The 27073-nt window shown below is 59.2% G+C and overlaps 2 protein-coding genes and 1 long non-coding RNA gene across 4 annotated transcripts in view; 2 read left to right on the top strand and 1 right to left on the bottom strand.

Moving 5' to 3' along the window:
• Positions 1–4536, top strand: part of DNAH2 (dynein axonemal heavy chain 2) — a 109607-nt gene extending 105071 nt beyond the window's left edge. For both annotated transcript variants that reach the window (XM_055576633.1, XM_055576632.1), the window contains 9 exons: positions 1464–1655; positions 1811–1995; positions 2181–2409; positions 2491–2642; positions 2770–2884; positions 3368–3544; positions 3674–3748; positions 3933–4083; positions 4252–4536. In XM_055576633.1, coding sequence (XP_055432608.1) covers positions 1464–1655; positions 1811–1995; positions 2181–2409; positions 2491–2642; positions 2770–2884; positions 3368–3544; positions 3674–3748; positions 3933–4083; positions 4252–4406 — 1431 coding nt within the window. In that variant the 3' untranslated portion in view covers positions 4407–4536. The remainder of the gene's footprint in view (positions 1–1463; positions 1656–1810; positions 1996–2180; positions 2410–2490; positions 2643–2769; positions 2885–3367; positions 3545–3673; positions 3749–3932; positions 4084–4251) is intronic.
• Positions 4537–6631: 2095 nt separating this feature from the next.
• Positions 6632–26844, top strand: KDM6B (lysine demethylase 6B). Its single transcript, XM_055576631.1, has 24 exons — positions 6632–7059; positions 11975–12091; positions 16979–17102; positions 17357–17499; positions 17592–17733; positions 17962–18060; positions 18153–18372; positions 18481–18573; positions 18659–18820; positions 18903–19109; positions 19197–19532; positions 19610–21792; positions 21906–22032; positions 22158–22263; positions 23100–23305; positions 23429–23493; positions 23574–23645; positions 23747–23895; positions 24019–24133; positions 24239–24426; positions 24573–24714; positions 24981–25107; positions 25193–25363; positions 25473–26844. Exons 5-24 carry the CDS (start codon positions 17597–17599, stop codon positions 25494–25496), a joined length of 4929 nt encoding a protein of 1642 aa, XP_055432606.1. The 5' UTR covers positions 6632–7059; positions 11975–12091; positions 16979–17102; positions 17357–17499; positions 17592–17596; the 3' UTR covers positions 25497–26844.
• LOC129649324 (uncharacterized) lies at positions 6968–10895 on the bottom strand. Its single transcript, XR_008713090.1, has 3 exons — positions 10825–10895; positions 8415–8525; positions 6968–7292 (listed from the first exon to the last, which is right to left on the bottom strand). It is a non-coding gene; the product is annotated as an uncharacterized LOC129649324 (long non-coding RNA).
• Positions 26845–27073: the final 229 nt, after the last annotated feature.

Raw genomic sequence — 27073 nt, 5'->3', positions numbered from 1 at the left:
ATTCTTGATGGCTGGGGAAGGCAAATCTTCTTACCTTATTCTTCTCTAGGCTATTCCTGATCTTTTATTCTCTAACATAAATTTTGGAATTACCTTGTCAAGTTTCACCAAAAAAGTCCTATTGATCAATTTGGGGGAAATCAACATCTTTAGGATATTGAGCTTCTCAATCCATGAGTACAGTAGGTCTCTCCATTTATTCTTTCTTTTAATAAAATTTTGTAAATTTTCTAAAGTTATATACATTTATATTAGATTTATTCCTCAGTGCTTTACATGACTTGATGTTATAAATGATAGTTTTAAAAATCAGATTTTCTTTTTGTTCCTGGTCTAACCAATGTTCTTACTTCTGTTTTCTCCCTGCTCCCTTTTGTCCATCATGATGAATCTCCTTAGAACACTGTTTCAATGTATCACTGTCCTATTCAAAACAGAAATGGCTCCAGGGTTCCTGGTGAATCGGGTCCAGTCAGCTCAAACTGCCCTTCTTACTGTATTGCCATCTGCTCACAGTCCTTCTTACCCTATCTGAGCACTTCACTTGATTTCAGAAAGATCCTCTTCTCACTTTATCTCCCCTTCGTGCCTTTATTCCTTCAGTTCTTCCCATCTCTGGACAGCCAAGGCCCTCCTCTCAGCCTCGTTTCATCCTTCCTATTTATAAGACTTAGCCAAACCCCAACCTGCTCATGAAGCCTGATAAATCCAATCATATAGCTCATTCCTCTTTGATGATATGTCACTATATACTAACCCTTTGCACAAAATTGTGTACATTTCTTATTAATTCGGCCATGTGGGGTCTTAGTTGTGCCACACAAGATCTTATATTGTGGCATGTGGATTCAGTAGTTGTAGTGCAAGGGCTCAGTCGCTTGGCAGCATGTGGGATCTTAGTTCCCTCACTGGGATCACACCCACATCCCCTGCATTGCAAGGCAGATTCTCAACCAATGGACCACGAAGGAAGTTCCCATATTTATGTTTTTGTTCATATTTTTTGGCACTCACAAATTGAGTTGGCCTACCCACCACTGGGGAGAAGGCAATGGCACCCCACTCCAGTACTGTTGCCCAGAAAATCCCATGGATGGAGGAGCCTGGTGGGCTGCAGTCCATGGGGCTGCACAGAGTCGGACACGACTGAAGCAACTTAGTAGTAGTAGTAGTACCCACCACTGAGAACATCACGGTTGAGGGGATCAAGGAGTGGGGGTGGAGATGAGAAGGCAGGGCTACCACGAGTCCATACAGCGCCCGTGTGTGAAGAGGAGGACGGCAAGCCCTGTGGATGAGTGCATGTCTTGGCATGCAGCTCAAGGGCTGGATTTCAACCTTCACTCATTTCTTCAGCCAGTGCCCTTATGCAATGAGCAAGCTCCACAACTGAACACGATGCTGCTAGTGTTAGGACCATGCAAGATGCATGTCATCCCATCTCTGTACGTCCTTGTCCCCAGGGCCTAAAGGCCAACATGACTCGTCTTTACCAACTGATGACAGAACCACAGTTTTCCCGCTGCTCCAAGCCCACCAAGTATAAGAAACTGCTGTTCGCACTGTGCTTCTTCCACTCTGTGTTACTTGAACGCAAAAAGTTCCTGCAACTTGGCTGGAACATCATCTACGGCTTCAATGACTCTGACTTTGAGGTTTGTGCTGACCAGGGTCCCTCACCCCACCCTCCCTCCTTACACTTTCTGCCCCGAGGCTGCCCTGCAGGAATCGTCACTGACTGGAAGCCCCTGGAAGAATTCCTGCCATAACTGTGTGTGGGGCTGGGGGCGTGGGCTGGGGCCATGTACAGGTGTCAGAGAACTTGCTGAGCCTCTACCTGGACGAGTATGAGGAGACGCCCTGGGATGCACTCAAGTACCTCATCTCTGGGGTCAACTATGGTGGACACGTCACGGATGACTGGGACCGGCGCCTGCTGACCACCTACATCAATGACTATTTCTGTGACCAGGCTCTCTTGACCCCCTCCTACCGGTGAGGGGGGCACTGAATGGGGTGCCAGGTGGCAGGATTGGGGGTAGGGGCAGTGTTTGAGGAGTGAATGGGAGATTGACTTGGGAGGCGAAGTAAGAGCAGAGAGTTGGATGGATAGGGCCTTGGCCTGGCATGGGAGCCCCAAGTCCCCACAGTGCGGTGATAATTCTGCACTGACTCCCCAGGTTGTCAGTGTTGGAGACCTATTTTATCCCCAAGGATGGGAGCCTGGCCTCGTACAAAGAGTACATCAGCATGTTGCCTGGCATGGACCCCCCAGAGGCTTTTGGCCAGCACCCCAATGCCGATGTGGCCTCCCAGATCACAGAGGCGCGCACTCTCTTTGAGACTCTGCTTTCCCTGCAACCCCAGATTACACCCACCAGGGCTGGAGGCCAGAGTCGGGAGGAGAAGGTAAGGACAGACAGACAGTCACCTGGGGGAGGGAAACCAAGGAGGAAGAGAGGTCTACACTCAACATTCCTGCCTCGGCAGGTCCTTGAGTTGGCTGCCGATGTGAAACAGAAGATCCCGGAAATGATCGACTATGAGGGGACCCGAAAACTACTGGCTATGGACCCCTCCCCACTCAATGTGGTCCTTTTGCAGGAGATTCAGAGATACAACAAGCTGATGGAGACCATCCTGTGAGATGGGGGGAGGTGGGGCTCTGTGGAACGCAGGGATGGGGCAAGAGGAAAGGCCTTCACGCCCTGCCTAGGATGTCTCTCCCAGGCCCATCCCATCTATGACCCTCCACCTTTCCCCATCCAGCTTCTCACTGACAGAACTAGAAAAAGGCATCCAGGGCCTCATCGTCATGTCTACCAGCCTGGAAGAGATTTTCAATTGCATTTTTGATGCCCATGTCCCTCCGCTCTGGGGAAAGGTAAGATTATCTCACTGTTGATCCTTCTCCAACAATGAACTCTTCTTTTACCCCTGGACCTGCAGCCTCCTGGTCCTAGGGAAGCCTATAGCAGAAAGCAGTGAGCCTGGGCTTTGGAGTCAGACAGGTTCAAGGTTGAAATCTGATTCTGCCCTTCACTGACTGACTTTGCAAAGTTGTTAACATAGAAACGTACCCAGGGCAAGTCCCTAAGTTTCTCCAAGGATGTTTCAAGGGTTCCTGGTACTGTGCACCTTAAAAGGTGTTTCATTAATGGTAACTGGTTAGCATTGCTGGTGCTGTTGTTAATAGTTGTCATTTTATGCTCCTTTCCTGGAAATTGGCTTTTGGAGAGCTTTGCCGAACTATGGTTTGGGGAACAGGGGCTGACACTATATTCTTCTATCTGCTTCAAGTGTTCACGGTAAGAATTTGAATGCATGAATAAGTGAATGAATAAACACACACTACCTCCTGCTCCAGGCCTACCCCTCACAGAAGCCATTGGCTTCGTGGACCCGGGACTTGGCCATGCGTGTGGAGCAGTTTGAGATGTGGGCCAGCCGTGCACGGCCTCCTGTGATCTTCTGGCTGTCTGGCTTCACCTTTCCCACTGGCTTCCTCACTGCCGTGCTGCAGTCTTCAGCTCGCCAAAACAATGTGAGCCATGTGGACAGTGTGATGGGAATGGATACTGATAATATGTAATCAGACAGAACTAGATACTGTAATATGCTCTCCTCTGTGTGTGTGGGAGGATCCTCCCTTATTCTCACCTTCAATCTCCAGATTTCAGTGGACAGCCTCTCTTGGGAGTTTATTGTTTCCACTGTGGACGACAGCAACCTAGTGTATCCACCCAAGGTGGGTGCCACATGTGCTTAGGGTTCTGAGCAGAGGGGAGTCTGGTGGAGGAGGAGGGGCTGGGAGCAAAGATGGGAAACGACTGGTTGAGAGGGAGGGGAGGAAAAAGGGGGCAGGACAGGGGTGGGGGCATTGGCAACTGAGGGTCTGAATTTACCCACAACCTGTCCCCATGTCTCCCAAGGACGGTGTCTGGGTTCGGGGTCTATACCTGGAGGGTGCCGGCTGGGACCGGAAGAACTCCTGCTTGGTGGAGGCAGAACCCATGCAGCTTGTCTGCCTCATGCCCACCATCCACTTCCGGCCTACTGAGAGCCGCAAGAAGAGTGCCAAGGGTGGGACAGTTTGCCCCCTCCCTAGTTTGCCTGCCCCCTCCCTAGTTTGCATCCTAACCCAACCTCCGCTCCCCAGCCGCACCCCCCCCCACCCCCCCCCCGCCCACCACCTGCCCTGCTTTCCCAGTGGCTCCAGGGTCTGACTCATTCTCCTGTCCTTTCCTGCAGGCATGTATTCCTGTCCCTGCTATTACTATCCCAACCGGGCAGGCAGCTCAGACCGTGCATCCTTCGTTATTGGCATCGACCTCCGCTCTGGGACCATGACCTCTGATCACTGGATCAAGAGAGGCACTGCTCTACTCATGAGCCTGGATAACTGAGAGGGCCTCTTCTTCTTTCCGTTTGGGGGGGGTGAGGGTCGAGGACTTAAGGAGCCAAGGCTGATAATGTACCTCGGACAGAGACCAGGCTTCACTCAGGCCTTTACCTCGGTTGAATTTGTCGTGTGATGAGGCCCTGGTAATACCTAGTCGTGTTAATCGTAAAGAATTGTATCGGAGCCCAGCTCAGTAAAACATCCCCGACCACAAGCCCCAAGTCTCTCAATGGGTTGGTTGGGGTTTGAGGGGCAGGCGGGTAGTCGGGAGGAAGCCCAGGCCTTACGGAGGATGAGCGCTCCTGTGGGCTGCTGCCGGATAGGGAAAGCAGCAAGGGAAGTGGGAGGGAGAGGAGGCGTGGCCTCGGCGAATGGGCAGGGCAGTGGGGCCTAAAGAAGGTGTGGCTAAATCTCTGGGCAGTACTCGAGCAGGTGGGGCGGGGCTTACTTTGGAAGGGCGCGTGATCCAAATGGAATAGGGGTTTGTCAGTCAGGGATCCGTGCTGGACCCCGTACCTTGCACCTTGAACCCTGCACCCCGCACTCGGCATCATATTCGGCACCTGTGCAGAGGCGAGCAGGGCCGGCAGAAAGCGGGGCGGAGCCCGGGAAAGGGACTCCCGGCGCGAGAAGGGGCGGGACCACGAGAAGGGGCGGGGCTGGGGCGCGGGGGGTGGGGGGGCGGTGTTTGTGTTGGAAAATCCAACTGCGCCACGGGGCGGAGCGGCCCCCCCAGCCCCGGCCTGGGAGAAGGGGGGGCCGCTCGACCCCCTGGGCGACCTTGGGGAACCTGAACACCTGGGACACCCCAGAACCAGGTAACGGGGAGCCGCGAGGGTGTCTGGAAAGAGGGAAACCGTCTCGGCGCAGGGGGGGGCGGGACGCCTGAGGCGCAGGATGGGTAGAGATGAGGATGGACGTTCGGGTCTCTGGAGAGGCACTGGGAAGAAGACTGGGTGCAGGACGTCTGGATCCTCTAGAAAAGGGTAGGGCGGCGTGAGGGAAGAACTGGGCGGCAGATGTCTTGGGTTCCGGATGTTGAGGGGGGCCTGAAAGGACTCCCTGTCCCTCTTGGGCTGGGATTCCCCTTCCCGACACTAGGGCGGGGGCGCGGCGCTGCGGTCCCTCTCTGAAGGGCAAGACTAAAGGTCAGGGTTTGCAGTTGGACTCTTGAGGGCGGGTGTGGTCAGAAAGGGATGTGTCGCAGGTCCTGGGGCCGCGTTAAGCCTCCCTTTGGTTCTTCCCACGGATGAGGTGTGTATCCTCAGCTGTGACTCTCACACCCGCAGCCCCGACGGCCTCCCAGCGGTAGCCTTCGCCCCATCCCTTCCGCGGCACCTCACCCCGCTGCACTCGGCCTCACCGCGCTAGTCTCCCCATCCCCAGTCCTGCCCCCACTCTGCCACCTCCGGTTACGAGCTCTCACCTAGCTCGGGCCCTTCTCCACTGAACCTTCGCGACGTAGCCGCGAGATGGCGAGAGCGAGACGCGCACAGCGCGACTCAGGGTTCTGGGGTGGGGGATGTGGCCTTGAAAACAGCCGAAGCCCCTTACCCGGCCAGAGAGAAAGGTGGTCTGAGGTGCTTGTTTGACTTCCTGTCATCTCGGCCCCCTCACAGGAAACTGGGCGGGAGGGCGAAGGGCAGGGGCGGGAGAGGGGCTCGGGGCTCATTCTCCGCCTCCCCGATCTGCGTTAAATAGTGGGGAGGGGGCACGCGGGCAGGTTACTAAGCAACAGAAATTCGCTTCCTGTCGGCTGCGGCTTGTGGCTGACTTAGGATGGGAGTTGGCAGGGTGGGGGGCTGGGAGACCGCGGCGAAGGTCGAGGGCAGGTCGCCAGGTTCTCGAGACACAGAGAGCCCTAGGAGGAAGCCGGGGAGCAGCGAGCTGCGCTGCCACAGAAACGGACTCGGCGTGAGTCCGGAGGGAGGCGGGACCCAGGAGCGGTGATGAGCTCCGTTCCCCTTCCCTCTTGGGGGTTGCTTGCCCTGTTGCCAGAGTAACTGGAGAGCTAGACTCCGGGGCCAGATTCCCGAACTCGCGCGTCCGCCCAATCCACTCCAGCGGCTGCCCCTGACATCAGGGCCTTGGCAGCCAATGTGGAGGAGGCATCTTAGAGCGAAAGGAAGAGAGAGAGGGGAGGGGAGGGGTGGAGGCGGGGAGGGGGGAGCTGCCCGGGACCAGCACGTGCACTCCCACACGCTCGCGCCCACCCTCCTCCCTCCGCCGCACGCGCCCGAGTACCCCACCCTGCGCTTGCGCGGCGAGTCAGCGCTCACCGCGCGCCCCACTTTCTCCTTTCTAGAGAGTCGGTTCGCAAACGAGTACCGGGCTGCGCTTCTCAGCCTCTGGGAACCCAGACGTCTGGGTCTGCTAGCCTTCTTCCTAGGGGTCTCGAGCAGTTAATGCCTGGCGTGGGAGGAGCCAGCTACCTGTTCCCCACCCCAGCTGGAGCCCCACTCTCCCAGGTGGGCTGGGCGGAGCTGTGGTTTCCGGCCCCATCTGCTCCACCGCTGCCGTCCCGGGCTCTGGCTAAAGTTGCCTCCCCAAGAGGAACCGAACGGGTATCAGCACCCCTTCCCGAGGCTTCACGCGCTCGGGCCCGGCTGCTGTTGGCAGCAGGGAAGGGCACTGCGGGGAAGCCCCGGACGCCCCAGGTGACTCTTCCCGGAGCATCACAACCCGTCTTCGCGTGAATTCCTCCCCTTTGATGTGCACCGAAATCTTTCCCATCCCTAACGTTTCTTCCCCACTCGCCCTGGTGCTCTTTGCACCTCCCTCGGCTCCTTTCGGGCTGTCTCTCCCGGTCCTCACTCGTCTTTCTCGGCTTCTCCCAGTTATATAACTCTTCCTCTCGCCGTGTCCTGATTTCAACTCCACAGACTCCGCCCTGGAACAGCGCGGGGAGGGGCAGGAGAGTTGGGACCCAGACAGATTCCGGCTGGCGGCCGGCTGGGCACAGGGGATCCCGCTGATGGGAGACGGAGCCCCGCGGGACCTGGTGCCCCCGCCCCCCACCTCTCGCCCCCCCCCCCCCCACGCGAGATCTCGCCCAGGAGAGAGAAGGCACAGTATCTCAGAGGCGTGTCGGGACTCCGTCAGAAATGTGGGTTGGGAGGTCAGGGCTGGAGGCGGAGAGGAGGAGCCGAGAGGCCCGAGTCCCTGGGATTGGAGCCGCGTAGGGGGCAAAAGATAAGGGCGGGACGCCTGGGTTCTTTCCTTCCTCTCCTTTTTGGGTTCCCAGAATTCCTGATGCTATTTCCCAGGAAGCTTAGCCCGCGGCTCCTCTCCGCCCCTCGGGGTCAAAGGTCTGTGTTAAAGGTGGCCTGGGATGATGTCACCGTGCACGTGCCCTGGGATAGTTGCCAGGCGTTGAGGCCTCCACCCCTTTCCATTCCAGCCCCCTCCCCCCACCACAACCTCCGTCCCGAGTCCAGCTGCAGCCCCGTGCCATCTTTCCCCCTCCTCCGTTCCCTTGGCCTTAGCGTTCTGCAGGTGGGAAACCCTGGCCTGGAGTTTTTGAGGGGGAGGGGCACGGGTGTGGTGTGGTGGACTTTGCTCGTTTGCTGGGCTAAGTGAACCTTGGGTCACTTTTCCCTAGATTGGCACAGAAGAGCTTTCCCTGCAAGTCCCCTGTACCCCCTGGAAAGAGCCTCCCAGCAGTCTTTTTCCTTTCCCACCTGCTGCATTGCCAAGAGGCTCATGGCCCCCACCCCTATATTGAGTTGAAGTGGGAGTGGTTGCCAGCCCCCTGGAGAAGAGCTGTGTGGTATACATCTGGACGCCAGCTCAGCCCTGACCTTAATCAGTGGCACCCCACCCCCACCAGTGAGGAGACGGGTCAAGAAACTATATGAGACTGAAAAGTCAGGGTCTTTATTCTGTGTAGGTGTATGGATCTCTCTCTTGAAGGAAGGGGACTCAGTTGATAGCTACTGCGGCCCTTCTCTATTGAGTTAAATCCTGGGCTTGCTTATGGTATTGGAAAAAATGGGTTTCTCTTTTCCTGTACCTTTAGGGCTTGGGTTGTCAGATCAGACCTGGATTCCATTCTCAGCTCTGCCACTTAGTGGCTACAGGAACTTGGAAAGGTCACAACCTCTCTGAGCCTCCTGTTCTTAGTCTGGAAAATTTAAATATCAATACTTACCTTGTAGGCAGTTGATAGGGAAAAAAATGAGATAATTTATGCAAAGCACTTAGCACAGTGCCTGGCACAGAATGAACACTGAATGCTTGTCATGAAATGCTTATTATTTTTAAATGCTGTTAGTTATTATTTTTATTATTCTGGTTGTTAGGCCTGGTTCAAACTGGCCAAGACCTTAGGAGTAGGTCAGGGAGTGGAGAGTGTGTGCTAATGTGGTCGGTGGGGGGAAGGGGGCTGGGGATTAGCTTCCCCTGCATTGTGCACTTTATTTGATGAGGGCTTTCCTTAGATTTGTATTGCTTTCATTGGGATTATTTTTTTCCCTCTTCTTGGAGAAGAAACAGCTAAGACTATTCCTCTGGCTGTGGAAATAAAATAATTGTATTGTGGTTCTTGATTTTTGAGCAAGACCCCAGTCCCCTCCCATGTTCTCTGGAGCCTTTCAATTTTGCCAAGGGACTCTACAGTTTCCTTTGCGGGGACAGGGCTGGCTGAGGGGTGTGTAAAAGGTTCGGGTGGGTGGGCAGAGAGACTAGTGCAGGGGGCTGGGGGGGGCGAGTAGTTAAAGGAAGAGACCGGAAGGGAGGAGGAGGGAGCCTGCTGGTGGGGAGGGAGGGAGGGGAGGAGGAGGTGGAGGAGGAGGAGGAGGAGGAGGAGGAGGGAGGGGGTTGGGGAGAGCCTGCTACAGTTCTTTGTTTGACTCCGGGACTCAGGGACGGGGAGGAGGAGGGAGGGAGGCCGAGGCTGCAAGCGCCGGGGCAGGCCCAGGAGGCAGAGGAGGGACCGTCTCCCCCGCCCCCCCAGCCCCCACTCCCCCCCCTGCTGCTCCCCCCCCCCTACCCGGACTCCGGGGGCACCGCCGGGGGACAGACACCCAGCAGGTAACCCCGGCCTGGCTCGCCCTCCCCTCTCGGGTTTTCCTCCACACCCTCCCTGTGACCCCTTTCCCCGGTTCCGTCTCCCCGTTTCCCCCGGGCTTGCCTCTTTCCCCGTGGCCCTCGGTGTTCCATCTCCCCACTTGGGGTAGTCGCCCGCTGGCCGCGCGGCTCTCTCATGCAGCCTGACTCCCTTCCCCTCGACCGACAGCTTGTGCACCCCAGGTCTGCCTGCGGCACCTTTCGGGGCTCTGTCTGGCCGCTTCTCCAGGCTTTGCTTTCCTTCCGACCTATCTATCCCCTGGGGCTCTGAGGAAGGAGGGGAGTCCCTGTCCTTTTCTCGCTCTCCCAGTTCCCCGCCCCCCAACTCTGGCCCCTTTTCTCCTTCTAGCAGTCTCTAGGGGGTGGGGAGAGAACCGGAATTTGGGGGGCCCTCTGGAGGGGCAAGGGGCTGTATGTCTGCGGGCGAAAGGGGCTGTGAGTGTGTTAGGGTGGGGGCGGGGGCGGTTAGAGACCCGGCTGCCTGTCTGTTGTCCCTTTAAATGGCCCTCACATTTCTGGGGACTTGTAGGGGGGAGGTGGCCAGCCGCCTGCCTGGGGGGCAGGGCCCTCTGTTCGTCCACACAATCAGGGGTGGTAATGATTTAAAGGGACAGCCTTGGTGTGGCCGCTGCCACCCTTGGCCAGCTGGAGGGGGAGCCAGCAGGCCTTGTCTGGGGAGGCTTGGCTGGCAAGCAGGGCATTTGAGGCTGAATCCATCTCAGGGCCTGCCAGGTCTGGGACAGTGCTTCGGCTGGGACCTGCACGGAGGGTGACAGCTTGCCTGGGGGGCACTCAACCTGGGCATTCTCCAGGGCCCTGGTCTTTGGGTTCAGGGACTCCTTGGCCGAGAATCCTTGAGTCTAAACTACCGAGTCTGTCATCCACCAGGTGGGGGGCACTGGCAGGTCTGCAGGTGAGCGGCCGGCCAGGCACACTGGAGCTGGCCCTTCAGCTCCCCCTTTTGTTGTTTGGCTCTGTGCACAAGAAAGCTCCAGCCCCTCCCCCAGCTCCCCCTTCCCGTCCACATGCCCCCCCCCCCCACACACACACCCACCCCAGCTGTTGGACAGATGAATTACAGCCTCCGGCTTGGGGCCAGGACTGGTGAGGGATTAAAGCTCTGGGGCTGGCCCTTTAAATGGCTGTTGGCCCCTCCCCCACTCTAGTGTCCAGACACCCCATACACACCCTGCTGACCCCCTTGGACCCCCCTCACTTCTCCTCTTGGTCTGTCCTAAGGCCTGCCGCTCCCCATTTTCTAGGCTGGACTCTCCCCAGCATTCCCTTCTCCCCCAACATAACCATATATACAAATGCCACAGACTGCACACACATGAACGAACACACACACTTACTCTCTGGTCTCACATTCTGAGAGTCCCTGTCCTGGAGGGTTCCAGCCTCAAGCTCCTTTCCCCAGCAGAAGGACCTTGCCTGCCTGGCCTCCCTAGCCTGCAGCTGACCACTACCCTGGCCAGGTGAGGGGCCTTGCATAGGTTAGAAATAGCACCTCCCTGGGGGCAGTGTCATCAGCAGCTGAAGCGGCTTGCAGCACATTGCATCATGGAGGCTGGGGGCTGGGGGCTGGTGGCCTGAGTCTCTGGGGCAGTGGGAAGAATGGGGGCTGGAAGGCCAGAGAGTGGAGAGGCTAAATGCTGAGCCCAGGTGTCTGGGTCCTTAAGGGCAAAGAACTGTGGCTAAGAGGGCAGAAAACAGGTCCCTGAGGAGTGAGTTTGAGGTGAGGGCAGACAGGTGTGACCCCTGGATGGATACCTGATTTTTGGCCCTGGACCTAGACACCTACCTTCTTGTCTCTGAGAGTTAGGAGGGGAGGGAGTGGGCCCCTATCGCCTTCTTGGGCCACAGAGAGGAAGGAGGTGATGGGGAAACAGGATATGGCCTTGATGGGTGGATGGAAGGGAGGCTTGCAGCAGAGGCCACTTCCAGACCCAGGCCTAGAGTCACAGTCCTTGATGAGGAGGAAGGCTCCTCCCTGCTGGGCCCGTTCATCTAGTCTGGCCACCTGTACTGCTCACCACGACCTGCCTGCACCTGCCTAGGGGAAGGCAAGGGGGCAGAGTCCAGAGGGTGGGGTTGACTGGTGTCTTGATAAGGTTAGGGAGGAGACAGCGCTGAAGGAAGAGTTTCTGCAAGCCTGAGGCCAGGACTGAAGCTGACTTGGGTGAGATGTCAGAGGTGGTTGGGACTTCTTTGGGGCCAGGGACTCTGAGCAGGAAGGTCCAGTCAGAAGAGGGATCATGGGTTGGGTGTCCACTGTGGACTTAACACCAGTGCTGTGGCATGTGCCCTCACTCTCTGGTCCAGGCTGCTTCCTAAAGGGGAAGGCTCTTGGATTGGCTTTTTCTGGTTGCCATGGAAACAGATTCAGATTCTCCCATCCCATCTGACCACCAGAGCCAGGTTTCTCCTCAATAAGGGGATGGGGGCACAGGAAAATTCTCCAGCCTGGGAGGTCCCACCTCTAACTGGCTTTTTTTCTTTTAGGTTCCCCCAGGCACCATGCCAGCCCCGTAGTACCACCCACCTCACCCACTGTGGTCTGCTGCACCCTACTGCTGGGATACTGGTTCCAATGATACAGGGCACACCAAACTCCACCTGGTAAGTACTGCCCTGAGCAATGCAGTACCTCTCCCCAACAGTCTCAACTCTGCACCCCATGCAAGAAAGATTGGTATGATCTAGATCATGCCCACGCCTCAGAATGGTCCAGTCCAACTCTGAGCATCCCCCCACCATGTGGTGATTGAGTGGTTCAGTCTTCCTCATTTATGGTGCTCCCCTCTGTTGCCTATGAATGGTTCATCCCTGTACTTCACCAGACTCTTAACTACCACCAAAAAATCTATCCCCCTTCCCAAGCGCCTCAACTCACTTACTTATTGAATTAACCTGGGGTTTGCAGGGCAGAAAGTAGAGATAAGATAGCTGGAGGGATTTTTTTTTTTTTCTTCTTCTTCTCTTTTTGGAATGAGGAGGGCTTTGCCCTGGTAAGAATTGTTGAACAGCTTGGCTTATGGAGGGTGATTGGAAACTGAATTAGAGAGATGCTGGAGGCCACTGTCATGAAAACCTGCCTCTTCTGCTTCCCTGTCTCCTCCTGCCAGTTCTCTGCCCAAGGCCCTGCTCCATCCCCTCCCCCATTCTACAGAAGAAATTATACCTAAGCTAGAGACCTAAGTTTTCTTAAGTGCGTGTTGTTCATCTCCACTACTCAGTAATACTGTTTTGAGTGGGACTTAGAGAGTTTTCTTCTATGTATCTCATTGTTTGGCAAGATGGTTGGCACATTGGGGTGCCTCGGCGGAATTGCGTTGAATTTGTTAACTGAGTGAGCTTCATGGCCAAGAAACTGATGGCTTCTGAGAAACGCTGCACAGCCTCCTACCTACATCTTCTCTAGAGGACGTGAGACATTTGGGATGGTAACATGGGGGAAAGCTGAGGGACAGGCTGACCCCGGAAACATCCTGTGAGGATAAAACCAACAGGGAATAGTACAGAGGCATTATAGAAGAGTGGTAAGAAGAAGGCTCTGGAAAGAAGCCTAGCTCTTACTCAAGGACTTGACCAAGTTATATAACCTTGCTGAGCCTGTTTCCTCATCTGTAAAATGGGGTAGTACGACGTCAGGTTCTAGAGAGGAGTTTTTAAAAATGTCTATAAAGTGCTTAACACTGTACCTGGTACATAGTAAGTATTCACTAAATGCTAGCAATTAACCATCACAATGGGAGCCACAGGGAGCTGTGAGGATAAGCAAGGTTGTTGAAGAATAGGACATAAATGAAGGCAGTGCCTGCACCCTCAGTCATGTCTCACACTTTGCACCCCCAAGGGCTGTAGCCTATGGAGTGGGTTGCCATTGCCTCCTCCAAGGGATCTTCCCCACCCAGGGATCGAACCCACATCTCCGGCACTGGCGGGCGGACTCGCTACCACTGAGCCACCTGGGATGCTCCACAAATGAAGGCAGGCAAACCTCTAAATACTTGACTCAAACAGAAGGCTCACTGATCCAGCAAGATGCGGGGGATCAGGATGCGGGGGAGTGGGGCGAGGAGTCAGCAGGGTCAGCCTGCTCCAGTGTCTCCCTGACTCTGTTCAGGAACATGAAGGCAAACACAGAAGGGCATGTGCAGAGAGACACACGTGATCACGCAAGTGATGCAGAGGCAGTCCCAGACAAAAGACCGAGACAGGAGCCAGGCAGACACACAGACTGTGTAGACAGGCGTAATGACAGGAACGCGTCAGACAAGGCACTGAAGGAGACAAGATGAGCAGATATGCAGGTGCGCACGGAGACAGACACCGGGACCCACACATTGCCGACCTTGTCAGACAGACTGGTGAACACAGCGGTCCAGTCAGAGGCAGACACAAGGCTCGCAGTGACACACAGCGGGCCGGGGCCGGCACTGTCACTTCTCGGTGAGGGGCGGGGAGGGGCCAGCAGCGGGGGAAGGCTGGGGAAGGGAATCCCGAGCGGGCTGCCTGCCCGGGGTGGCTGAGTCACAGCGGAGCCCCAGCCGGCGGCCCTCCCCTCGCCTCCCCCTCCCCCAGGTAAGAAGCGAGCTGTAACCCCTCGCTGCCACCAGGCAGAACGGGGCCTGACAGCCAGCGGGACGAGGCAGGGTTCCCGGGCCGGCTCCACCTCCGCGCGTGCCGCGTGCCTGCTGACGGCCTGCTCGGTAATACCCTATCTGCGGGGTCTTGTCTTTGGCCGGCACGTGAATCTGCGTGCTCACGTCTGGCTCCTCATCCCGCACGGCAGGAGCGGGGTGTGCTGCTCCTCCGGCCTCGCGCCCAGAGAGAGTTAAGTGGGTGTGATTGATAGAGTGGGTTTCTCTCGGGGCTCCAGGGGGAGGGGGGCCGGTTAAAGTCCCCGAGTCCAGAGCCCGGATGGAGGGGGCGGAGCTGGGCTTAGCCGGGAGTGCCCGGATGGAGGGGGCGTGGCTTCGGCTGGAGAAGAGTTAACCCTTTCGGAGCGGCTGACTCCCAGGACTCTGGGTCCGACGGGAGAGGCTGGAATGCCTGCCAAGAAGTGTACTGTCCTCCCAGCCTGGCTTTGGCTGCGTGCGTCTGCCTCTCATCTGTGTTTGAAGAGCCTGTGGGTGTCTGTGCCTGCCGGTGATTGTCCCCTCCCCTGGGTTAGTACGGACACCGGGAGTCGGGGCGGGCTATTCTGCCCCCAAAGCGAGAGTGGTGAGAGTGGACCGCGGGCGGGCCGGCTGCCGGCCGCTGGGGAACAGGTGTGAGCGCAGCGTCGGGGCTGCCCGGCGCGGGGAGGGGCCGTCGTGGGGGAAGACGAGAGGGGAAATTCCGCGGGACCGGTGGGGAGCGGTGTGTGGGCTGAGTTGTGTCTGCCTCTGACTGTGTGTGTGTCTGTGTGTGTTCAGGGAGGCGGGGGCTGACTCAGTGGGAATAAGGGGAAGGTTTTCTGGGTGACTCACGCTCCCCCACACCAAGCCTGAATCACACCGCGAGGGAGGGCTTTGTACAGGAGGCGGATGGGAAGTCAGGCGCCTGGGTCCCGGGTGGGGACAAGGACCCGAGGTGGTCGACGAGAGTGAGTGTGTGTTTAGTGTACAGGAAGTTTTTGTTCTCGAGAGAGAGAAGGCTGTTGTATTCCGAGTACCGGCGTAGGGGTTTGTGGACAGAGGTGGAAAGGAGCTGGAGGACGGGACTGGCTGTTTTAGGGAAAGCTGAGTCAGTTCCCCGTGGGAAAGGGGAAGTGGTAGAGGGGAAGTGTCATCATCGCAGAAGGGGAAGTTGCATTTCCTGGTAACTGGCAGCGCCCTCGGCACCACTTCCCAGTCGGGGGTCTGTTCCTCAGATGTCCGGACCCTCGGTTCCCCGTTTTCCCTTGTCTGCTCCCTGAGTCCCAGGACTTGGGTCAGGGCAACTGGCCAGGGCTATGCTTGACCGCAGTTAAGCGCTGTACTTGATCCAGGGCTTGGTAACTGACATACAGGCTGTTTGGTGAGGAGATAGTTCTGATCGAAACTCCGCGTGAATCGCGGAAAGGGTCCGCAGAGCCCCAGCGCCTACCAGGGCTCGCCGGGGACCTGTGGGGTCCAAGCGCTTGCGTGCAAACAGATGACCTTGCCCTGCGGAGGGTGGACTGTTTTCACCAGAAACCTGCCTGCCCTTGTGGGCTGGGTGGAAATTTCCCTACAGGGCAGACTTCTCTCGGCGAAGGCGAACTTTCCAGCCGCCCCCAGCCCCTCGTCGCGTCGCGCGTTCTCCCCCGGCTTCCTGCCCGGCGCTAGCTCCAGCTGGAGCGCTGGCCCCGCCCCCGCCGCTTTGTACTCTACACTCGCCTCTCGCAGCCCTTTGTACTCTAGACTCTGAATGGACCGATCCTGGAGCGGAGCCGGCTTCCTACCTGCCGGGACGCTGGGTAGGCGAGGAGGCGGCGAGGGGACCGTGATCCTGGGCTCAGAGAGCCGAGAAGGAAGAACTGGGGCTAAAGGGAAAGTGCCCAGGAATGGGAGCGCTGCTCCCTTCGTGGGTCTAGCCAGCACCGACGGGAAAGGGTTGGGGGGCGGGGTGAAGGAGGAAGTGAAACGGGTTCTGGGTTCTTTAAGGGAGTGGGCGGTGAGAGTGGGACAAGGGTGATGTCACCGCCTGGCGGGCCCCGCCCTCCTCCCTCCCGAAGGACCCCCCCCCCCCACTCTTACACACGCCGCTTCCGCTGCGCAAGTAGCCACGTCACGGGCAACCCCCGAAATCCCCCCTCCCTTGGGGGGCGGGGGCCACGTGGGCCGTGGGGAACCGCGTGGCCCTGGCGGGTAAGGGCATAGAGGATACGGGAGCCACGCGAGAGGGGCCACTCGGGACCGCAGTGCGCGACTTCTCAGAAGTTGGGGGCTTAGAGGGGGGTTTTGGTTTTGGGGGTCGGTTGGTATTGAAGACCTACAGAGCCAGGGGAAGTGGAGCTGGAGGAACTGGGTATGAAGCTGGGGACTTGACCATGTTTTGGGATGGGGGTCAGGGGTGGGGGGTGGAGCGCTCAGATCGCGGCGCGGGCGGGTTTGTGTGCCATAGAAGTTGCCCTGAGTGGCCAGCCCTAAGCAGTTCCTAGAGGGTGGGGAGGTCAGAGGCTGGGCGAGATGAAGTGAGGAGGGGTAGCGACGGCTATGTTGGAATTGTGCATCCGTGTGCCAGCCTTTCGTCTTAGGCGGCGGGGCAGGGGGCGTTTCGGGCTGTCTAGCGCGGACCACTGGCGGCTCTGTGTGCGCGTGGGACTTACGGGTAGCTCCATGCTCCAGGCTGGCCCGAGTGTGCGACCCGCCGCCTTCACCCGGATGGGTCTCAGGCTTCGCTTGCCTTGCCCGATCGAGTGTCAGCTTGGAGATGGAGACCCTAGGTGGGAGCCGCGGGGTCACGTCGGGGTCACCCCGGGCAGAGCCCGTCTGACCGGCTCCGCCGCCCCTCCTCCCCCGGCAGCGGCCGGGCTAACCTTGCTCCTATTGGTCCCAGCCAGGCTGTTACTGAGGCGGAGACACGGGTGATGATTGGCTTTCTGGGGAGAGAGGAAATCCTGTGATTGGTCAGGTCTCCGGAGCTCGCCGACGCCGGGAGAGGACGCTCCCACGGAGGCCGGGTAAGCGGCCGCTGCGCTGCAGCTCGGCCCCGGGGCTCCCGCCTGGAAACCTGGCAGCGCAGCCACCCCTTCACCCCGGCTTGCCCTCCCGCGTGCTCCACTCTTCTGGGTCTCCGAGGGTTCCTTAGGCCAGGTGGACCGCTCCTCGGGGACAGTCATCTCTGCGCAGATCAGAGACCTGTAGGGGCCACAGCCGGCGGCCCCGACTGTGTGCTGGCCAGCTCACCTCACTCCTTTTCCTCTCCTCTCCGTAGAATTGGCTGTGAAAAGCCCTGGGCGACTCTCTGGGAGCAGTGTGCACTCCTGTCAGAGCGGCTGGAGAGGGACCATCGCTCCAGGGAGCTGGGGCAGGGGGCCGTGCCCGATCTCCAGGGCTCCTGGGGCCACTGCTGACCTGGTAAGGGAAGACTGGGCCCGAGTCGTCTGTGTGTACCCTGACGGCTCAGTCTTTGTCCCCCGTAGGATCATCATCTCTTCTCTTTGATTTAGGCTGGATGCATCGGGCAGTGGACCCTCCAGGGGCCCGCGCTGCACGGGAAGCCTTTGCCCTTGGGGGCTTGAGCTGTGCTGGGGCCTGGAGCTCCTGCCCGCCCCATCCCCCTCCTCGGAGCGCATGGCTGCCTGGAGGCAGGTGAGAACTTGTTCAGTCTCTGCCTCCAGGCACTCCTTTTCCCATCTCTGCTCCTCAGCCTCTGTCATCCATCTGGTGCCATCCCTCTCTTCCGCTGTCCGTCTGGTGGGCCTCAGTGTAGCCCTCAGCTGCTTTCTCTGTTTTCCTCACAGCTTTCCTCTTCCCTAAGTAAAGAGAGACAGGGCTGTTCCACCTTGCTGTAGAGTAACAGAGTCCTTCTCTCTCCAGGTGCTCTGCCAGCCTCGGGCAGCCCCCACTGTCTGCTCCCCTACCCCCTTCACACGGCAGTAGCTCTGGGCACCCCAACAAACCGTATTATGCTCCAGGGTGAGTGAGGATTGAAAGTTGCTGGGGATGGGAAGTAAGGCTGGGCCTTGTTCCTCAAGCCTCACCACCTCCCCTCCCTTTCTGCTTTGTAGGACACCCACCCCAAGACCCCTCCATGGGAAGCTGGAGTCCCTGCATGGCTGTGTGCAGGCATTGCTCCGGGAGCCAGCCCAGCCAGGGCTGTGGGAGCAGCTTGGGCAGCTGTACGAGTCAGAGCATGATAGTGAGGAGGCTATTCGCTGCTACCACAGCGCCCTTCGATACGGAGGAAGCTTGGCTGAGCTGGGCCCCCGGGTCGGCCGACTCCAGCAGGTGGGATGAGGCAGGACACAGGGAGCTGGGGTTGTGAGTTCTGACTCATTGTTCTCATCTTCCATCTGCTTCTGCCCTGTCTTCCGCACTCTCCCCCCACCTTCTCAGGCCCAGCTCTGGAACTTTCACGCTGGGTCCTGCCAGCACCGACCCAAGGTCCTGCCCCCATTGGAGCAAGTGTGGAACTTGCTGCACCTTGAGGTGAGGCTGGGGCTGGGTGGGCTAGGGACGGGGGCTGGGCCAGGTCTGCACCTGTGCCATTCTCTCTCTCTTTTTTTGTCCTTAGCACAAACGGAACTACGGGGCCAAGCGGGGGGGTCCCCCAGTGAAACGAGCCGCTGAACCCCCAGTGGTGCAGCCTGTGCCTCCCGCAGCACTCTCAGGCCCCTCAGGGGAGGAGGGGCTCAGCCCTGGTGGCAAGCGCAGGAGAGGCTGCAGCTCTGAGCAGGTATGATGGCACCTGGGTGGTCAGCAGTGAGCGAGCAGGGCTGGGGTGAGGAGTGGGACTCTCACACTCTCTTTTCTTCCAGACGGGCCTTCCCCCAGGGCTGCCACTGCCTCCACCACCATTGCCACCACCACCACCACCCCCACCACCACCCCCACCCCCTCCCCCACCTATGCCTGGCCTAGCCACCAGCCCTCCATTTCAGCTGACCAAGCCAGGGCTGTGGAGTACCCTTCATGGAGATGCCTGGGGCCCCGAGCGCAAGGGTTTAGCACCCCCAGAGCGCCAGGTGAGCTCCCCTCTGTGGCTGCTTGCCTCTCAGCTCGGTCCCCATGTCCTTCATTTCTCATGCGGTATCCTCATTTCTCACTGACAGGAGCAGCGGCACTCGCTGCCTCACCCATATCCATACCCGGCTCCGGCTTACCCTGCTCACCCCCCTGGCCACCGGCTGGTCCCGGCTGCTCCCCCAGGCCCAGGCCCCCGCCCCCCAGGAGCAGAGAGCCATGGCTGCCCGCCTGCCACCCGTCCCCCCGGAAGTGACCTTAGAGAGAGCAGAGTTCAGAGGTCGCGGATGGACTCCAGCGTTTCACCAGCAGCAACCACCGCCTGCGTGCCTTACGCCCCTTCCCGGCCCCCCGGCCTCCCCGGCACCACCAGCAGCAGCAACAGCAACACTGGTCCCCGTGGCGTGGAGCCGAGCCCAGGCATTGTGAGTGACAGCCGCAGGTGGGGGCGGGGTGTTGTGCCTGGAGCAGCCCTCTGACCATGGTCCTGCTCCTCTTGCAGCCCGGCGCTGACCATTACCAGACGCCCGCGCTGGAGGTCTCCTCTCACCAAGGCCGCCTGGGGCCCTCGGCACACAGTAGTCGGAAACCCTTCCTGGCGGCTCCTGCTGCCACTCCCCACCTGTCCCTGCCACCTGGCCCCACCTCACCTCCTCCACCCTCTTGTCCCCGCCTCATACGCCCCCCACCCCCTCCTGCCTGGCTGAAGGGCCCAGCCTGCCGGGCAGCTCGTGAAGATGGAGAGATCTTAGAGGAGCTCTTCTTCGGGGCTGAGGGACGCCCCCGCCCTCCCCCTCCCCCACTTCCCCACCGCGAGGGCTTCTTGGGGCCTCCGGCCCCCCGCTTTTCTGTGGGCACTCAGGATTCGCACACCCCTCCCACTCCCCCAACCACCAGCAGCAGCAGCAGCAACAATGGCAGCCACAGCAGCAGCCCTACTGGGCCTGTGTCCTTTCCCCCACCTCCTTATCTGGCCAGAAGTATGGACCCCCTTCCCCGGCCCCCCAGCCCCACACTGAGCCCCCAGGACCCACCCCTTGCACCCCTGACTCTTGCCCTGCCTTCAGCCCCTCCCTCCTCTTGCCACCAAAATACCTCAGGAAGCTTCAGGCGCCCGGAGAGCCCTCGGCCCAGGGTCTCCTTCCCAAAGACCCCCGAGGTGGGGCCGGGGCCATCCCCAGGCCCCCTGAATAAAACCCCCCAGCCTGTGCCGCCCAGGGTCGGGGAGCTGCCTGCCCGAGGCCCTCGACTTTTTGATTTCCCTCCTACCCCTCTGGAGGACCAGTTTGAGGAGCCAGCTGAATTCAAGATCCTACCTGATGGGCTGGCTAATATCATGAAGATGCTGGATGAATCCATTCGCAAGGAGGAGGAGCAGCAACAACAGGAGGCAGGCGCGGTCTCCGTCCCCCCGCCTCCTCTGAAGGAGCCCTTTGCATCTCTGCAGCCTCCGTTCCCCACCGACACAGCCCCAGCCACCACTGCTGCCGCCGCCACCGCCACCGCCACCACCACCACAGCCACCCAGGAAGAGGAGAAGAAGCCACCAGCCCTGCCACCACCGCCGCCTCTAGCCAAGTTCCCCCCACCACCCCAGCCACAGCCGCCGCCACCCCCGCTCCCCCCACCAGCCAGCCCGGCCAGCCTGCTCAAGTCCTTGGCCTCCGTGCTGGAGGGACAAAAGTACTGTTACCGAGGGACTGGAACCGCTGTTCCCACCCGGCCTGGGTCCTTGCCCACCACTCAGTATTCCTCTGGTCCCTCATCAGGTGCTACCGCCCCGCCACCCACCTCAGCGGCCCCGAGCGCCCAGGGCTCCCCACAGCCCTCCGCTTCCTCGTCATCTCAGTTCTCTACCTCAGGCGGGCCCTGGGCCCGGGAGCGCAGGGCCAGCGAAGAGCCAGCCCCAGGCCCCATGGCCCCTGCCCCGCCGCCCCCACCCCTGCCTCTGCCCCCTGCTCGCTCTGAGTCTGAGGTGCTAGAAGAGATCAGTCGGGCTTGTGAGACCCTTGTGGAGCGGGTAGGCCGGAGTGCCACGGACCCGGCAGACCTGGTGGACACAGCAGATGCAGCGGACAGTGGAGCTGAGCGATTGCTGCCTCCAGCTCCGGCCAAGGAGGAGAGCGTTGGGGTGGCAGCTGCGGCAGGACTCGGGGGCAGCAAGCGGCGGCAGAAGGAGCACCAGAAAGAGCACCGGCGGCACAGGCGGGCCTGCAAGGACAGTGTGGGGCGGCGGCCCCGTGAGGGCAGGGCCAAGACCAAGGCCAAGGCCCCCAAAGAAAAGAGCCGCAGGGTGCTGGGGAACCTGGACCTGCAGAGCGAGGAGATCCAGGGTCGTGAGAAAGCCCGGCCAGATCTTGGTGGGGCCTCCAAGGCCAAGCCACCCACAGCTCCAGGCCCTCCACCGGCTCCTGCCCCCTCTGCCCAGCCCACACCCCCGGCAGCCCCTGCCCCTGGGAAGAAGGCTCGAGAGGAAGCTCCAGGGCCACCAGGGGTCAGCCGGGCTGACATGCTGAAGCTGCGCTCACTCAGCGAAGGGCCCCCCAAGGAGCTGAAGATCCGGCTCATCAAGGTAGAGAGCGGTGACAAGGAGACCTTCATCGCCTCCGAGGTGGAAGAGCGGCGGCTGCGGATGGCAGACCTTACCATCAGCCACTGTGCTGCTGACGTTGTGCGTGCCAGCAAGTGAGTTGGGGGCTGTCATCTGGGAGGCTGTTGGCCTGGCCTGGCCCAGCAGGGCGGCCCCTTACCCAGCCTACTGATATTTCTGTTTTAATCATTTTGCTGTCCTTTCGCAGGAATGCCAAGGTGAAAGGGAAGTTTCGAGAGTCCTACCTGTCCCCTGCCCAGTCTGTGAAACCGAAGATCAACACTGAGGAAAAGCTGCCCCGGGAAAAACTCAACCCACCCACACCTAGCATCTATGTATGTGTGCTCTGTATGCTCAGAACCGCCCCCGCCTGTGGATTTTAGGGCAGGGTTGGGGCTGTTGGGCCCTGAGCCTAGGATAGGGCTCTGACCCCAGCCCCATCTCCTTGATTGTCCCTCAGCTGGAAAGCAAACGGGATGCCTTCTCGCCGGTGCTGTTACAGTTCTGTACAGACCCTCGAAATCCCATCACCGTGATCAGGGGCCTGGCAGGCTCCCTGCGGCTCAGTGAGTGTGTGGGCAGAAAGGTGTGGGGAGGGCTGCAAGGATCTGGGACTTTGGGGACCTCTGAGAGTCCCTCCTCTGGAAGACTGGACCACGGCTATAGTGAGCTCTCCTTAGTCACGTGTAAGCCATATTGGACAAGTGCTCTGAGTGGGGGGTTAGCTGACCTCAGGCTTCCCTTCCATCTGTTTGAACCCAGCAGTAGGCAAGCGGAAAGGGAATGTATCTCAGGATCTGGTTAAGAGTCATTTCTCATTTTCTTGGTGATGAAGAATGTGAAGAATATAGATGGTGAAAAACCTGAGAAGCCTCATGGTTTAGGGCTTTCTTCTTTTTCAACTTTTTATTGTGCACAATTTCAAACAGATAGAAAAGTAAAGGGAAACCATACAGAATTATAAAATCAGTTTTGTTTCTTCTATACTTGTAGCTCTCTGTTACCCACATATCCTCCCCTTCCTTCACTTTTACTTGAAGCGCATTCTAGGCTTTTACTTGACAGAAAGAAACCTTTCATTGGATCCTGTGATAATGTAAAGAAACTCTTCTTCATTGAGTATATAGTGTGTCAAGTGTTCTGCACGTGCAGCCTCATGTATACATGAGGACTCTGGGGGAGGGGCTGGGACTCGAGCAGCAGCAGGAGAAAGGGGGTTGACTCTGATCCAGGTAAAGGCCAGGTTAGGGAGGGCCTCCCAGCTTCATGAGGGGCTGGGGTTTTCACCTGTGCTTGCTGGGTCGCGCTCTGAGAAGCCTGTGTCCACCTCGTCAGAGGTGTGAGGAGCAAAGAGGGACAGGGTGAGTTGGGGCCTCACTCCCTGCTCGGCCCTCCCTTGCAGACTTGGGCCTCTTCTCCACCAAGACTCTGGTGGAGGCGAGTGGAGAGCACACGGTGGAGGTGCGCACCCAGGTGCAGCAGCCCTCGGATGAGAACTGGGATCTGACGGGCACACGACAGATCTGGCCCTGCGAGAGCTCCCGTTCCCATACCACCATCGCCAAGTACGCACAGTACCAGGCCTCATCCTTCCAGGAATCCCTGCAGGTGAGAGCTGCCCACGCAGGCAGAGGCGGGGGTGTGGGATCAGGAAACTTGGAGCCCTGGTTGTGGTGGGCAGACCCCAGGAAGGTGGCTGACCCAGGCCTGCCTACCCCTGTGGCCGAGCAGGAGGAGAAGGAGAGTGAGGACGAGGAGTCAGAGGAGCCGGACAGCACCACAGGAACCCCTCCTAGGTAGGACGCTTTGCCCCTGCTGTTCATGACTCCTTCCTTCCTCTCGCTTCCCTACCAACCTTTGCGCTTCACTCCTGCAGCAGTGCACCAGACCCGAAGAACCATCACATCATCAAGTTTGGCACCAACATCGACCTGTCTGATGCTAAGCGGTCAGTGGGGCTGAGGCCAGGCAGCTGGGGCGGGAATGCCAGCGGGTCAGCAAAGCCCAGGTAGTCGCTTACCTGGCTGTCCACCGCCCCCGCCCCCGCAGGTGGAAGCCCCAGCTGCAGGAGCTGCTGAAGCTGCCCGCCTTCATGCGGGTCACCTCCACGGGGAACATGCTGAGCCATGTGGGCCACACCATCCTGGGCATGAACACGGTGCAGCTGTACATGAAGGTGCCCGGCAGCCGAACGCCAGGTGCGCTCCTAGCAGTGCTGCCGCTGGTGCTCCTCTGTCAACCAATGAGCGCCCAAGGGCGGGCTCATCGCGCAAAGCAGGTCGGCTCCCACTGACCTTGCAGTTCTCTGTCGCCTCCTGCAGGCCATCAAGAGAACAACAACTTCTGCTCGGTCAACATCAACATTGGCCCAGGAGACTGCGAGTGGTTCGCGGTGCACGAGCACTACTGGGAGACCATCAGCGCCTTCTGCGACCGGTGCGCGCCGCCTTCCGCCCTTCTTCCCCCTCCCCAACTAGATAAGCCCGCACGTCCCGTCCTTGGATCCCCAGATTTCCATCTGACCCTGTGGCTCTCCTCCAGGCACGGCGTGGACTACCTGACGGGTTCCTGGTGGCCAATCCTGGATGACCTCTATGCTTCCAACATCCCTGTGTACCGCTTCGTGCAGCGCCCCGGAGACCTGGTGTGGATTAATGCGGGCACCGTGCACTGGGTGCAGGCCACCGGCTGGTGCAACAACATCGCCTGGAACGTAGGGCCCCTCACCGGTGAGAAGTGGGGCCAGGTGGTGGGGTGAGCCACTCAGCGGTGAGGGGCTGGGTCTCTGGGGAGTGAGCCCTGTAGAGGGGTGGGCTTGGAGAGCGCCAGGCTGTGGCCCAAGTGGTCACCTGTCGTGACCCTTTCTGGCCTGCAGCCTATCAGTACCAGCTGGCCCTGGAACGATATGAGTGGAATGAGGTGAAGAATGTCAAATCCATTGTGCCCATGATTCACGTGTCCTGGAACGTGGCTCGCACGGTCAAAATCAGCGACCCCGACTTGTTCAAGATGATCAAGTGAGGGAGGGCCCTGTTTGGGAGGGAGCCCATCCCCATCCGACCTGGCCCGCGGAACAATTCCTGGTTCCACCCCTTCCTCCAGCCACCTCTCCGCCGGGTCAGTCCTGCGGGGCTGCTGTGCTGGGTCGGCTGACAAGGCCCCTGCCCCAGAAGCTTTGTTCTCTCGCAGTCTGAGTACATGAAATTTCTCCTGTGACAGGGATGTGTCGGGCGGTGACCGGGGAGGCCTGGCCCGCCCCACCATCCCTTCGCCCCGCCCGCAGGTTCTGCCTCCTGCAGTCCATGAAGCACTGCCAGGTGCAGCGGGAGAGCCTGGTGCGGGCCGGGAAGAAAATTGCCTACCAGGGCCGGGTCAAGGATGAGCCCGCCTACTACTGCAACGAGTGCGACGTGAGTGCCCCGTCCCCACTTCCCTGAGGGCCGGCGCTGTCCTCGGGCCTGCCTCCCTGTGACCGCCGCCCCCTCCCCGCCGCAGGTGGAGGTGTTCAACATCCTGTTCGTGACGAGCGAGAACGGCAGCCGCAACACGTACCTGGTGCACTGCGAGGCTTGCGCGCGGCGCCGCAGCGCGGGCCTGCAGGGCGTGGTGGTGCTGGAGCAGTACCGCACCGAAGAGCTGGCGCAGGCCTATGACGCCTTCACGCTGGTGAGGGCCCGGCGCGGCGCGGGGCGGGCAGGCGGGGACTGCGGGGGGCGCCGGGGCGGGCCGGGGGTGGGCGACCGCGCCCCTGAGCCCCGCCCGCTCTCTCCCGCAGGCCCCCTCCAGCACGTCGCGATGAGGCCGGACGCCCCGCCCGCCCGCCAGCCCGCAGGGCGCCGCGGGGCCACCAGCACATGCCTGGGCTGGACCTAGGTCCCGCCTCTGGCCGGGAAGGGGGTCGGGCCCAGCCCTTCCACCCCATTGGCAGCTCCCCTCACTTAATTTATTAAGAAAAATAATTTTTTTTAAGCAAATATGAGGAAAAAAAGGAAAAAAAATGGGAGACGGGGGAGGGGGCTGGCAGCCCCTCGCCCACCAGCGCCTCCCCTCACCGACTTTGGCCTTTCTAGCAACAGACACAAGGACCAGGCTCCGGCGGCGGCGGGGGTCACATACGGGTTCCCTCACGCCTGCCAGCCGCCCGCCCGCCCGGCGCAGACGCACGCGGCTCGCGTATGTACATAGACGTTACGGCAGCCGAGGTTTTTAATGAGATTCTTTTTATGGGCTTTACCCCTCCCCCAGAACCTCCTTTTTTACTTCCAATGCTAGCTGTGACCCTTGTACATGTCTCTTGTTTATTCACTTGGTTATGATTTGTATTTTCTGGGTTTTTGTTTGTTTTTTTTTGGTTTTTAATTTATAACAGTCCCACTCACCTCTATTTATTCATTTTTGGGAAAACCCAACCTCCCGCACCCCAAGCCATCCCGCCAGCCCCTCCAGGGACCGCCCGCTGCCGGTCTCTCCCTGCGCCCTAGTGTGTGTCCGGGCCCGGCCCGACCGTCTCCGCCTGTCCGCCCGCCCGCCCGCCCGCCCGCGGCTCCAGCCGGGTTCTCATGGTGCTCAAACCCGCTCCCCTCCTCCTACGTCCTGCACTTTCTCGGACCAGTCCCCCACTCCCGACCCGACCCTAACCACGCCTGAGGGTGAGCGACTCCTGTACTGTAGGGGAAGAAGTGGGAACTGAAATGGTATTTTGTAAAAAAAAAAAAAAAAAAAAAAGAAAAGAAAAAAATTTTAAAGTTTTAAAGAAAGAACTATGAGGAAAAGGAACCCCGTCCTTCCCAGCCCCGGCCAATTTTAAAAACACGGACCTTCCCCTCACCACCCCACCCTCCCCTCTTTTCTTTTTAAGCGTGAAACAGCCCAGGCCAGGGCCTCACTGGGGCAGGGACACCCCGGGATGAGTTTCTCTGGGGCTTTATTTTCGTTTTGTCCGTTTTTTTTTTGTTTGTTTTTTTGTTTTTTTGTTTTTTTCTCCTCCATGCTGGGGCTGCGGAGGGGTGGGGGATTTACAGTCCCGCCCCCTCGCACTGCACTGTCTTTCTGCCCCAGGGGCAGAGGGGTCTTCCCAACCCTACCCTTATTTTCGGTGATTTTTGTGTGAGAATATTAATATTAAAAATAAAATCAGAAAAAAAAAATCCTGTTTCGGTAACGTGCTAGTGGTAGCAAGGAGAGCCCTGGGAGGAGGGCAGCGAGACCTTGATTGATGGGGAGGGACTGCGCAGACCCCGGCTAGGGGAGCCCCTCCCCGGAGGCGCCTGTGGAATGTCCAGAGCTCCGGTCTCTCCTTGGTATGGGGGGGGTGCCTAATCCTGGAGTCGCATTCCAGGATAAGGGGGGGGGTGGGGTGGGGAGAGGCTGGGCCGG

Source organism: Bubalus kerabau, chromosome 4 (genome assembly GCF_029407905.1).
Source record: "Bubalus kerabau isolate K-KA32 ecotype Philippines breed swamp buffalo chromosome 4, PCC_UOA_SB_1v2, whole genome shotgun sequence".
In the NCBI taxonomy this organism is placed as follows: Eukaryota; Metazoa; Chordata; class Mammalia; order Artiodactyla; family Bovidae; genus Bubalus; species Bubalus kerabau.
Note: the sequence above shows the minus strand (reverse complement) of the source record. Positions and strands in the feature narration are given on the sequence as shown.

Bases quoted from the DNA above. Each gene is read 5' to 3' on its own strand.
- KDM6B (XM_055576631.1), top strand. From the start codon at position 17,597: ATGCATCGGGCAGTGGACCCTCCAGGGGCCCGCGCTGCACGGGAAGCC. The intron at 18,373-18,480 runs GTGGGATGAGGC...CCACCTTCTCAG, and splicing joins GGGTCGGCCGACTCCAGCAG to GCCCAGCTCTGGAACTTTCA. The intron at 18,574-18,658 runs GTGAGGCTGGGG...TTTTGTCCTTAG, and splicing joins GGAACTTGCTGCACCTTGAG to CACAAACGGAACTACGGGGC.